Raw genomic sequence first — 14223 nt, 5'->3', positions numbered from 1 at the left:
TATATATATATATATATATATATATATACACAATTTGTAATGCTCAAAATTTCAATAAAGTTTTTATCATTTTTCAATCATTTTTATCATTTTAAATGCTCAAAATTTTAATAAAGTTTTGAGCATTAAAAATGATTTTGTTTTTTTTTAAAAAACGTTTCCAATCTTTCATAAATTGGGCTGCAATTAGGTATATCAAAATTATAGGCATAAATAGCTTATATGTAGATTTCTTTCACCTTCGATACCAACAGATTGAGTGATTTATTTTTGTTTTAATAATCCTTCTTTCATCTAAGATCATTATTATTTGAGAGTAATACTATCTTGGGTTGACCATAAAAATGATACAAAGACAAAAAAAAAAAAAAAAGAATTAAAAATTGTCAGGCATCCTAATCCCTACCCTGTAAATTTAAATATTTGATAGATGAATTTTTAGCCTCAAATGTATTTAAATTTTTTTTTTTGGATACTCTTAGAAACAAAAAATCTTACTTGTTTTGTCAATACAATTAAGATATTTCGTCACCAAAAGTATCCGATACTATTAGATCCACTTTATTTTTATATGATTTGATAAGTTAGATAGAATCATTAATAATGATTAATGATTTTAAATGTTTTTTAAGTATTTTATCACAGTAGCTTTTATATATATTTTTTTATCATCTATTATTTTTTCGCCCAGACATCCTACTAACTCACCCAAAATAAAAACCTGCATGCGTCTTTTATGTATCCTGTTTAAGACTTTCCTTTGATATCAAGTTTTATAAATTTTGATAAGAATGACAAAGTTGTGACATTTAAGAAAAACTCTAAATTTGGTCACCGTTTGTGGTCTTTAACAAATCTATATATCGAAATTCTACACTTAAAATGCTATAACTTTTGGTAGAATTGTTCGATTTTAATAATTTTTTTCGCCATTAAAATACTGTAATGAAGCTCTTTCTAATGATATATAAGTGTAGTATTTGATTAGTTTAAAAATTTCATGTCATATACCTACTATTAGTATTATACACTATTATTACATTAGTATTATATTATTACATTGGTATTATATAGTATATATACACGTTTGATATATTTTATATGGTTCTGACGACAAGATCTTTTGGATCTTCTTTCAGATACCAAGTTTATGTATTGCTATATTGTTATATTACGATTAATAATTGTAAACTAAAAAAAAAAAAAAAAAAAAAGTATTATCGTAATATTGTGATTATGTAGTTTTTTGTAACTTTTTTTCTTTGAGTATATTTATTTATGTTTGATATATCAGGGCTCGAATTAAGCGTATCGCGATCGCGAATCGCGATTACTTTTCGCACCTTCGCGATTAGTTTTTTCTTAAAATTTGTTTTTTCGCGATCTTTCTTTTTTTCGTGATTATTCTTTTTTTATTTTAGAAGATTGATACTCTATTCGCGAATATTTGTGTTCTTTTACAGTATAAAACTGCAGAGTCTTCTGTAACGATAATTTTTTTTTTTAAGCGGAGCATAAAGTAAAAGAAAGAAAAGTAAAAGATTTAGAAAATCAATTAGCAAAAATGTTCAAATGTAGGAAAAAGACCGATTGTTTAAGGAAGGAAAAATTTATAAAAAACAAACGATTAAATACCCATTCGAATCAAGAAATAAAAGATTTTGATTGAAAAATGAAATAAAAGTTAATTGATTGAAAAGTCTTTCTTAACTCGAATTCTCAAGGGCTTTAATTCCGATTTAGCTCATTCATTATGAACAAATTTAATGATATTTTTATAAGTTTATTTTGCGAAGAATAGTGGAAGGCAATATAGACTCTAAACAGTTATTAAAAAAAAACTTTAAAGTTTGTTAGTACACTTGCAAATTTTAAATTAATGGCAATAAATGGATGCAAATAAGGACCACAGATGCAGATTATCTACAGTTAAAAAGTGGGAAAAACATTTTAATTGCGAGTTAGAATACGATTTAAATGGAAATGAAGTTATAAGATTAAGATGCAGTTTATGTAAACAATTTGAAAAGGGGATAAGTCAAAAAAAATTGTTTTCCATGACCTGGATCAAACCAGGAACAATATCAATAAAAAAAGATTCACTGGCATCGCACTTAAGCAGTGCGCAACATAAAGAGGCCACGCGAATTCATCAACAAACAACATTAGGTTCAGTTTCATTATCTAACCATGTTATTCATAATACTCCAATCGGGGTTTACGTAAAATGGCCGTAAAAGACGCTGACTCGTTACGGAAAAAGTTTAGTATTACTTGGCAAAACGAGAGCGTCCATTCACAGATTATCCTTATTTGATTGCATTAGAAAAGAAGAATAAGGTTACAAGTTTAGGAAATTCTTATGGCACTGACCGTGCAGCTGCAATATTTACAGATTACATTGGCACCGTAATTAAAATGCGAATGATGGAACTTTTGGCGATAAAGCTATCGGTGAAGTTGTTGAACATTTTTCTGAATTTTTAATTGGTGTAGGATGTGATTTGAATAATATACTTCATGAGTGGATCATTTTAAAAGCATACATGTTTCCCATCATAAGTAACAATCAAAATAAGTATTATTTGAAAATTTGGGAAATTGTTTTTTCCAAATCAAATTTGGTCAAAGAATGCCGAAATATTCTTGATATTTTTGAACTATTTTTAATTTGTCCTTTTACTAATGCGAAAGTAGAACAAATGTTTTCATGTATGAATTTGGAAGAAAGTGAAAGCGAGAAAGAAAATTGTGACAACTTTTAATTTTATTTTAGCGCATTGTAACCCCTTAAAATTAAAATATTTAATAATAACTTGTAATGGCGTATGATTTTTTCCTTAGTAAAAATAATTTTTTGTTAGTAAAAATCCTAAAAAATTCTAAGCATTAAACTAGTGAAACGATTACAAAACGATCAAAATATTTACGATTACGATCTAATACTTTTCTATTAGCAATCAAAAAAAGTATTAGATCGTAAAAGATTCTATTATTTAGACACATTTTTTTCTTTCGCTTTATTTTATTGAATGAAAAAAGTGAACGCTAACTTTTATTAAAAAATACATTGAATGAAAAAGCAATAGATAGAAATATCTTGGGAATTTGAAAAAAAAGCTTACTAAGATAAGAAAACTTACTTAATACGAATTTAATTATCATTCTTGTTTGTGATTGTGCGGGTTTTCGTGAAAATGTTAAATTTTAACATTTTATCACGATAATGTTTTCGTCATTTTTAATAGTTTTTTATAACTGTTTCAAATTTATAGATTGTTTTGTTAGAGTTTTAAATAATTTTTTTTACTGTTAAAAATTTATAGAAAATTAAATATTCTAGTTGTTTTAAACAGTTTAAAATATGTAAATAAAATAGAAAATGAAATAATTAATTAAAAGAAGATTATATCAAGTTCATTGATTTTACAAAAATACAGCCGTTAGATTTAATACAACATAATAATAGTAATAATGTAAATTATAACTAAAGCTACTTTACAACCGCTGAACGTAAATGTTATGACATCTTATGCAAAAATGAGACTTATTATATGTTATTATTAAAAAGTTAAAATAAATAATGCCCCCTCCCCTCCGGCGGGAGTGGAGGAGGGGTTATGAGCAACAAAAAAATCGGGATTAGATTTTTATATATATATATGTATATATATATGTATATATATATATCTATATATATATATATATATATATATATATATATATATATATATATATATATATATATATATATATATATATATATATATATATATATATATATATATATATATATATATATAGATATATATATATACATATATATATACATATATATATATATATATATATATTGATAGATAGATTTAATTTATTTTACTATTGTTAAACAAATATACATATTGCATGATGTCACGAAGGCAAACAAGAGGAGGATTAGGATTGTTGCTCTTGGGATCTCAAGTCTTGCAAATTGGTGTGGATCATATTCCTCCTATTACTTTAGCAACTTTAGTACTTAATGTTGCTGTATTTCTTCAACTTTTCCCATTTATGTCAACTGTTGAAAAAGCATGTACAAGCAATTTCAATGTTTTTCATAAGGGAGAATGGCAACGATTGATTTATTCTTCTTTCTATCACTTAGATGATATGCATTTATACTTTAACATGGTGTCATTTATATGGAAAGGAAGAAATTTAGAAAGACATATGAAAAGAAGCCAATACTTAGTTTTGTTAGCATTGTTTTCAGTTTTAACACAGGTTGTTATGCTGTTATTAAATTCAATATTATCATTTATTTTTACTAACGATGTTTACTTACATAGTTGTGCTGCAGGATTCTCAGCTGTTATATTTGCCCTGAAAGTTTTAACAACTCATAACTCTATTGATAATGAGACAGTTATGGGAATTGTGGTTCCTTCTAGATATGCATGTTGGGCAGAATTAGTTTTGATTCAAATAATGGTGCCTAATGTTTCATTTACAGGTCACTTGGCTGGTATTTTGGTTGGCCTTATGTATATTTTTGGCCCTCTCAAATGGATTGTGAAATCATTAACTAAGTTTTTAGAAGGTATTTTACTTATACTATCTTTATATATATATATATATATATATATATATATATATATATATATATATATATATATATATATATATATATATATATATATATATATATATAAGTCAACTTAGCTGAAAGCAAAAAACCAAATGAAATATTTGAGAAAATTAGTTAAATTTAAACATTTTTAAAAATCTTTAAATTTAGCTAAAACCGCAAAATGTAACATTTTAAAAAAACCTGCAAAAGTATAATATTGGTTTGAAAGTTTTTATTACTTAATTAATAATATATATATTTTCTTTTACTGTTTATATTATTTTACTTTATTTTTGCAGCCCTGTAAGATAAGCTACCCTGTAAGCTATAAGTTGTGTTTATGTAAACAAACACAGCTTCCTGTAACTTTTTTGTTGTACTTTTATATAAACCATTTTAGGTCATTTGATTAGTAAATATAAACAGGTAAGACAATTGTATTAGGACCGATACATGAAAAGGTAGGTCTTGAAACAACAACACTAAGCGGAATATATTATTACGGTTGAAATTGATTTTACAATTTTATTATAAAATCATGATGCAATATCAGTTAATTTAATGAAAAAAGTTTTTTCAATTAACAAAAACTGCTTTTCTCTAAATCTTTTTTTTATTGAGATTTTTGATTGTTCAACAACAACATTCAAACTGTAAATGTATAACATAGGTTGCTTGTGACCCAAGCATTACTTTTTTTCTTTGTTGATAATTTTTTATTTCATAGTCAAATATGGACAAAAAATGAAGCTGGATGTTTAAAAAAATTGCTTAAAATTTCACTTTTAAATTTTTAGTATCAAAGTTTATAGTCTAACAAAATATATTTATTACACACACACACACACACACACACACACACACACACACACACACACACACACACACACACACACACACACACACACACACACACACACACACACACACACACACACACACATCTATGTATGTGTGTGTGTGTGTGTGTGTGTGTGTGTGTGTATATATATATATATATATATATATATATATATATATATATATATATTTATATATATATATATATATATATATATATATTTATTTATTTATTTATTTATATATATATATATATATAGTCTTTCAGCTCTTATTTCAGATTTAAATGGTAAATTTGTTATTACTGTTGACTTTAATTGTGATCCAAGATTTCAGTTTCCATGTAGTAGTCTCCTAGTTGATTTTTGTACAGATGAACATCTTGTTACAGCTGATATTGTCTTCCACATGATTCCTTTACCTTTGTTAGTGTAGCATGGAGCACCTCTTCTTGGATTGATCACTGCCTTGTCTCCCAAATCTATGCAATGTTAATAACTTCAAAATAATTCAGTCAACTAGTTCATCTGATCATTTACCTTTAGCGTTTGATATCTCGTTTAAAATTAATATATCTTCTTCCTGTACTGCTCACCCTACTTCAACAAGATCTCCTTAAATAAATTTTAATGCTTTGTCGACCATTATGATAAAAGAGTATACTTCCACTGTGTTTAACTTAGTGTCTTCAATTAACATGGGTCAGTTTGAAGTAATTAACTGTAGTAATGTACATTGTAACTCACATGAGCATGTTAAACAGATTAACCACCTGTACAATCTCCTGAATGAGTGTCTTACTCAATGTGTCTTAATTATTCTAAATCAAGTTTAAATAGAAAACAACCTATGACAGGTTGGACAGATTATGTAAAAGATGCTCATAAGGCTGCTAAAGATGCATTCTGTTTATGGCGTAGCTATAATAAACCAAAATTTGGTCTAATCTTCAATCTTTTTAAAAATTTAAGAACCTTATATAAATATGCCATTTGTTTATGCAAAAAAAAAGAAGATACTATAAAAACAGAAAAGCTGGCAAACAGTTTAGCAAATAAGAACTATACCAGTTTCTGGTCTATCGTGACTTGTATTTGCAACGATAAATGTAGTCTTTAACCTTCTATTGACTCTGCCTCAGGTCCTGATAATGTATGCCACATGTGGTATAATAACTATTCCATCCTGTTCAACTCAGTCAAGCCAACATGCAATATAAATGATAACTTTATAGAAAACACTGTAATCTTCTTAAAGATGAAGCCTATCTTGTCACTCCTGATGAAGTCCAATCTATCATAAATCATATGTCCTGTGGAAAAGCAGCTGACCATTTTGGACTTCAGTTGGAGCATTATCTCTTTGCTAGCCCAAATTACTTTAATATTTTGTTTTTGTATTTTTCCTCCATACTTTGCCATGGATACATCAGCAATTATTGTCCAATTGCTTTGGTGACAATTTTCTCCAAGATTTGGAACATATTTTTGTCTCACGCATTAATGGAAGTTTCACTGGGACTCCCAACCAATTCAGATTTAAGAAAAACCATAGCACTTTTATGCCAGTTCTTATTTTAAAAGATATTTTAAATTTTTGCCTATCACATGGCTCAAATATGCATGTGGCATTTATTGACATTAGTAAAGCCTTTGATAGAGTTTGCTTTGATACGTTATTTACAAAAAATCTAAAATTATCTCTGGTGTAACTTTACGCTTACTCATTGTCTGGTATGTTGGTCAAACAGCTCAGATCCTTTGGGGTGGAATATTATCCAAAACATTTAATATCAGTAATGGAGTGCGACAAGGAGGTGTACTGTCTCCTCTTCTATTTAATATATATATATATATACGATCTTAGTGTTTTACTCAATAAAACTACCATAGGCTGTTGGTTGGGTCCTTCTCTTGTTAACCATCTTCTTGATGCTGATGATATTGTCCTGTGTGCACCCTCAGCCAAAGGTCTCCAGATCTTACTTGACTTATGCTCCAGTTATGTTGTGAAACATGATATAGTTTATAACAATATTAAGTCTCAAATAATGTTTTTTGAAATTTATAAACCCCTTATAAATAGCTCTTGTTTCACATTATCTGGCATGGTTCTCATATACACTAGTCAATATAAATACCTGGGTCACTTGATCTCAAACGATATGTAGGATGACAAAGATATTTTAAAACACGTGTGTTCTATGTATGCTAAAGCTAACCTCATCCGTAGAAAGTTCAGCTCTACACAAATACAAACAAAGATCATGTTGGTTAATGCCTTTTGCACCCCAATCTATAGATGTCAGTTGTGATATCTTTGGAGAAAAGACTCATTCCATTGCCAATGTGTTGCATATAATAATGCACTTCACTTGATATTAAACAAGCCACCATGGAATAGTGCTAGTGAATTATTAGTGAAACATGATGCCCATTCACTTAATGTTGTTATTCGCAAGCAACAATACTCCTCACTCTTACTGCTGCAGAATAATGAGAACCTCGTTTAAAGATATTTAAATGGAGAGCTGAGTTATATTTATAACACTTTAATTTCTTATCTTTATTATTATTATTATTATTATTATTATTATTTATTATTTTTTTCTTGGGTTTTGTTTTATTCTAATTCACTTTATTTTACCCATTGTATATTTATTATATTGGGCCCTGAGCCTGTCAATAAATTTGATATATATATATATATATATATATATATATATATATATATATATATATATATATATATATACACACACACATATATATGCATATATACACAAAAATATTTGTTACATATAGTTGGATTTTTTGTTGCTTTAATAATTTTATGGGATTGTCTTTGCAATTAGAATTAGAAATCTTTTACTAAACAAGCCTTAACATAGTTCCCAGAAAGTTAGCGAAGTTGTATATCTTGCCTTTCCATGGATAAAATATTTTGTTTTGATAACTTGGTCATATGTAGTTGGATGTTTTGACATATTAAGTTTGGTGCATGTTTTGACATTAAGATATAAATGTTTTGACATTTTGATATTTTCAGAAAAGGCTTAGCAAGACTACAGAAAAAAATAAATAATAAGGAAAATAAATCTTAACAAACGAGAACTTTAAAAGAAAGTCAACTAGAAGAATTTTAGAGTTAATAAATTAGCCTAATATGAAGACTTTGCAGAAAATCAAGGTTTTAAAATCATCAGATTTGATACAAGTCAAGAAAAACAACAACAGATTATTAGTCATAAAAATTAAATAAAAATAAAAAGACTTCTTAATTGTGTATTAAGAAGTCTTTTTTGTTTTATTTCGATGCAATATATTTAAAGGTAGAAAATATAACTTCTAAAATTCAAAAAGAAATGTTGTTATTTGAAAGTGGTGGCATAAGACATGACAAGACTTTAAAAAAACATATATACTATCTATATGGCCAACATGGAGTCCAAATGAGCATTCTTGGCTGCTGGATTTTTATATTCAAAAATTTTATCCTTCAGCTAATGTTGTTGTTTAAATTTGTTGAATGTTCGGTGATTTTAATGTTCATCACGCTGAATGGCTTGGCTCTAGTGTCAGTGACTCAGCAGGTGTTAAGGCCCACAACTTTTGCCTTTCTCAATCTCTAACACAAACAGTCAACTTTCTAACTTGCTTTCCAGACAATCCGGATTATTTACCCTCTCTGCTCAGTTAATGTCTTTTTTCTGATCCTAGTCAGTGCTCAGTTTCTCCACATTTGCCATTAGGTACTTCTGATTATGGTTTGATCTCTTTAAAACTATTATCTCATCCTTCTTCATCATCAGAATCCTCCTATCATTGTACCTCTTACAACTGCCTTAAAGCTAACGGGACTCTTTCTGTGATTTTTTTCATGCTGCAATTTTTAATCATAAGCACTTCCATATCTATCTTTAAAAACATCTGTTTACTATTGCTATAAACCATTGTAAAAAGGTTTTTTCTAATGTCAAAGCCTGCTCTCTCAGTTCATGAAATCTTGTATTTCATATCAAAAATTAAGCCCCAAGACATCTGGAGAATCTTTAACACGGTCCATAGTACGAGCAAATCTTTTATTCTCTTCTCTTGCATGGTTCAGATTTGGTTACCTCACCGAAAGACATTGCTGAATTATTTGCGAAGAACTTTTCATCATTCTCATCTCTTGATTTTACTAATCACATCCTACCTGATATAGCTGACAAACAGGTTGACCCATTTGCTTGACATTTGTATTTGACTGGTACAAGTGCAAACTAGCATAAGTGCCCCAAAAGAATTTGCAAACAATAAGTGCGAGTTGGCATAAGTGCGAAGTAGTTGCAAAAACTGGAATAAGTGCGAATTGGCATATGTGTGCCAAATAAATTTGCAAACATTGGCATATGTGCGAAATGTCATTTCGCTCTTATACCTATGTTTGCAAATTCTTTTGGCACACTTATGCCAGTTCACACTTATCCTGATTTGCACTTATTCCATTTTTTGCAACTGATTTGCACTTATGCTAATCTTTGCAAATTCTTTTGGTGCACTTATGCCACTTTGCACATATGCCAGTTTGCACCTATGCCAGTTTTTGCAACGCTTTGCACTTATGCCAGTTTGCAATTATGTAATTCACACTTATTCAGCCGCCTACGGTGGTCTTCTCCATGAGCTCTCTTCTTACAGTGTATCAGGTAATATCTTGAAGATTATTGAATCCTTCTTAACCAATCATAATATAAAAATTGTCATCGAGGGGCAGCACTCTTCTTTATTTCCTGTAATTTCATGGGTTTTTCAAGATTTTATCCTTGGTCCTATACTTTTTTAAATTTGCATTAACCATCTCCCAGAAATTCTCACATCTAAGGTGGCATTGTTCGCTGATGATACTACCATTTATCTTTGTCTTGATAAGAAGCCAACACTCTCTGATTGCTTTCTGATTCTGAAGGGCATTTGAAAAGAATCTCGCTTTTGCTGCAGCATGCGGCTCTCAGTGGCTGGTGAACTTTAACTCAGATATAAAAAATTTTTCAGCTAATTGATATCACAATAATCTACATCTTCTTATATTTATGAATGGTAATGTACTCGATGAGTCATCTACCCTTCGTCTTCCAGAATTAACTCTTACTTCCGATAAAAAATAAAAAATATATATAAATATAAAAAAAAAGAAAAAAAAGAAATAAAAATGGTTATTCATTAAAGTTGTAATTTTTGTGGTTTTTTAAAAAGTGATAAAATTTAATATACTTGCGTCATTAATGTTATGGTTTCAATGTGTAGGTTTAATGTAATTTAAGCTAATTTTAGTGGAAATACTATTTTCACAGTAATCTGAAGGATACTTTAAGAGTTTAATTAAATAGAATTGACAGATGCCATGTTGATGCCAGATTCTAGGAGGTAGGAAGGCAAGATTTATATAAATTTATTATAAAATAAATTTTTTTGATTTTACAATCAAATATTAAATTGTTATAAAGTGCTGAAAATATTTTCTTTTGTTTAAATAGATAAACAAATGATTGTTTCTGTTTAAGTATATCTCAGTACATATTTAGTCTAACATATATGATTGCTTTATTATTATAGGGAAATATTTTACCCAGAGTTCACCTCAGTATGAATACAGAAGTACTTCTACAAGAACAAGTTTGTTTATTTTTTTAATGTGTTATTTATTTTATGTTAAAAATACAGCAGCCTAATAAATCTTTTTGTTTTAGTTTTTATTGATTTTAAATGTTTTTTTAGTTTTGTCTATTGTTCTAATTGTTTTTCGTTATTAATTATCTGTTGTTCACCCATTAATATTATGTACCTTTATGCTGATTTCCATGGAATTTGATTATTGAGATCCTAAATTTTTGTTTTGTTCTTCTGGTGAAATTCCATTCCATGTTACCAATCCCAAATACCAATACATTAAGAATACAGTGTATAAAATAGGTAATATATATGACAGGATATTGGTAAAAAAAATAAATGGCATGATGTTTTTAGAAAGTTCAGTATGAAGATCTCAGAGTAGATCTTTAATTTAAGTTATTTTTGTGTAAAGGCCTGTAATTAACTTTTTTTATTGACAAAAAGATTTGACAATAGCCTTTTTTTGGCTGCGTATACCTTTGCTTTCAATTTTTATTTTAACAAGTATGTTACTCTCGAGTCCCTAATAAAAAAAAAAGGGGGGGGGTTATTAATGTTTGGAAAAATTTCCCACCCACCATAAGCTTATTAAGTCCCCCCCCCCCATCCCACCGCTAGATTTAAATAGTTTTATGCGTGTTTTGTAAAAAATATTATTTAGCCCTCAAATATTAAACACAGAAATATCTTTACTGTGTTTAATATTTGAGGGCTAAAAAGTAATTCTTACACAATACCTCTAGATTTAGATTTAAAAGCCAATAAAAAAAACAAACAAAAGGAAAGTTAAGTTAACATACCTCATTTCAACACCATAATCAAAATTTGAAAATAAAATTAGATAAACAAGGCATTTTTTCTACTCCAATATAAAATGTTGTGATGATAACTAATAGTAATTTAATAAACGCCAAAATTTGAGTTAACAATGATATTTGGAATCCATTTGAATTTTTGCTCAAGAAGTTCCAAAATTATACAGGTTAATCACAAAAAATTATTGATTTTTTGAGCTAAACTGAAATCAATAAAATAAAATGTCGGAAAAGTTTTTGACGGAATTAGTTTATCTCTATTTTGTCTTAAGTAAAAACTTCATGCTTTGTTTTTTTAACCATAATAGGAAGAAATTACATGTTTTTATCATTTTTTAAACGTAGTTTTCTAAAGCGTTGAAGTGTAATGCACCAATAAAAAACAAATAAAAACTGTTCAGCTTTACAATGCATCATAAAAACTAATCTTGAATTTAGGATAGGACTTTTTTAAACTTGTAATTCATCAAGATAGAGAAGTTTTTTTTAGTACTGTTGTAACATTTTGATAAATATTTGTTATATGATTTTTATTATAACCACATAATCATCTCATTTATAAAAAAAATTTTCTGGCGTTCACAAAAAAATATCTTTCTGAGTTTTTGTCTTGTATATATATTTTGAATATATATTTTCATTGAAAAAGTTTATAAAACATTGAAAGCTTTAATAATCTTTTATAAAACATTGAAAACTTTAATAATCTTTTATAAAACATTGAAATCTTTTTCAGTTTTGTGTGAGCTTCTACAATAACTGTAATAATTTATTTACTTCTCCATGTAAATTGCACACCTTTTACATAAAAGGTGTGATGCTATTTCATTGCAGTTATGGATAGGATGATACTTGCTCATAGCAATCATGTGTCACATAATTGCTTATTTTATACACAAGTAGTACGCTATGAATGGCGTGATGTTCGCTCGTTTAACCTTTAAATAAATACAAATTAATTTTGAGTTGTTTTTAAGTTCTTTTAAATCTTTTAGACACGGCAAACTATGAAAACATTCAAAATACAATACGAAACGATGAAGATGAAGACCTTCAAAGAGCTATACAAAATAGTTTGAAAGATTTCAACTTTCAAAGTCCTCAACCTCCATCTAGTTATCAAAATCCACCTTCATATGGATGGAATGTACAGAGCTCATCAAATATACAGCCAACCGCCCCATTCTTTGAAACATTTGATAATAGTAATAGAGACTTGCCCTACCCATCTGATGAGTATAATTTTTCTTCAACAAATTTGACTTCACATGATATGCCGCCTGACTCGATTGCCACTAATAAAAGTTCTTTAAACATTAATGTTAGAGAAGCAAGATTAAGAAAGTTTGAGAAGCAAAAAAATAAATAATTATTTTAATAACGTTTCTTATTTTATAAAATTGCTAATGCAAATAAATTTATTTCATAAAAAATTTGAGAAAAAGCTATAAATTGTCCAGGATTCCAGTTGTTTTTTTTTAATAAAAGTTTTATGCTGTACTCTCTGGTGCTTAATACAAGGAGGAGGGGGATGCGAAGTTTCAGTCCAAATCTAATAAACGGGTAGTGGTGTCTTAATAAAATGGTGGGTTAGAATTTTTTTACAGAACACGAATAAACAATTTAATTAAAGTAACTTGAATAATAACTTAAATTAATAATTTGACTTGCGGTCAAATGCGCATCTTTAAACAGCTGTTTCAATATAATTAACTAGAATTTAATATGCTTACATGACTTATATATCGCTGTGAGAAGCAGACGAAAACTTTAATTTTGAGTAATCGACATTTTTTTTCTTTACCGCGTATTTTAAATGATCTAACTTAGAGTAAATAACTCCAAGTTAGATCATTTTATTAATTTGTAAGTTTGTCCTATCCGTCCGTCTAGGACAATTACTCCTATTGAGTTGAATTCAATTTTTCCTTAACTGTTGGTGAATGATTAATAAAGTAAACTTAAATTCATGGAAGTTTACTAAATTAAAATCATATTTCAACAGTAGGCAAACTAAAATAAAAAAATGACAAAGTTAAAACCAATGAAATAAAGGAATAAAAAAGAATCATTTTTTTAAATATAATTATTTTATAATAAAAACAAATCAAAAGCTTCAAGTCTTTGAAACCTTATAACAAAAAACTCCAAGCATAAATAAAAAAAATAAAAAAATCCAAATAAAGCTCCAGCATAAATAAAATTATAGACAAATATAAGATAAATATAAAGAAAAAGAACAATAACGCTTTAAACTAATACTACTCTTTAAGCTTGTACTACTTTTAAAGCTAATGCTACA

The 14223-nt window shown here is 27.9% G+C and overlaps 1 protein-coding gene across 2 annotated transcripts; it reads left to right on the top strand.

The window, feature by feature from the left end:
- The first annotated feature begins 3838 nt into the window (after positions 1-3838).
- On the top strand, positions 3839-13383 carry LOC100205949 (rhomboid-related protein 4). Of its 2 annotated transcripts, XM_065803578.1 has the most exons (4): positions 3859-4266; positions 4496-4582; positions 11050-11109; positions 12917-13383. In XM_065803578.1, the coding sequence occupies exons 1-4, from the start codon at positions 4185-4187 to the stop codon at positions 13288-13290; spliced, it is 603 nt and encodes a 200-aa protein (XP_065659650.1). In that variant the 5' UTR covers positions 3859-4184; the 3' UTR covers positions 13291-13383. The 2 variants fall into 2 exon arrangements, with proteins under 2 accessions (XP_065659649.1, XP_065659650.1); XM_065803577.1 differs by having other exon boundaries at positions 3839-4582.
- Positions 13384-14223: the final 840 nt, after the last annotated feature.

This window comes from Hydra vulgaris, chromosome 08 (assembly GCF_038396675.1).
Source record: "Hydra vulgaris chromosome 08, alternate assembly HydraT2T_AEP".
Lineage (NCBI taxonomy): Eukaryota > Metazoa > Cnidaria > Hydrozoa > Anthoathecata > Hydridae > Hydra > Hydra vulgaris.
This window is presented reverse-complemented; position numbering and strand designations above follow the sequence as displayed.

Coding starts and splice junctions, on each gene's coding strand:
- LOC100205949 (XM_065803577.1), top strand. CDS start 3,907: ATGATGTCACGAAGGCAAACAAGAGGAGGATTAGGATTGTTGCTCTTG. Junction 4,583..11,049: donor ATTAACTAAGTTTTTAGAAG/GTATTTTACTTA, acceptor TTATTATTATAG/GGAAATATTTTACCCAGAGT. Junction 11,110..12,916: donor AAGTACTTCTACAAGAACAA/GTTTGTTTATTT, acceptor TAAATCTTTTAG/ACACGGCAAACTATGAAAAC.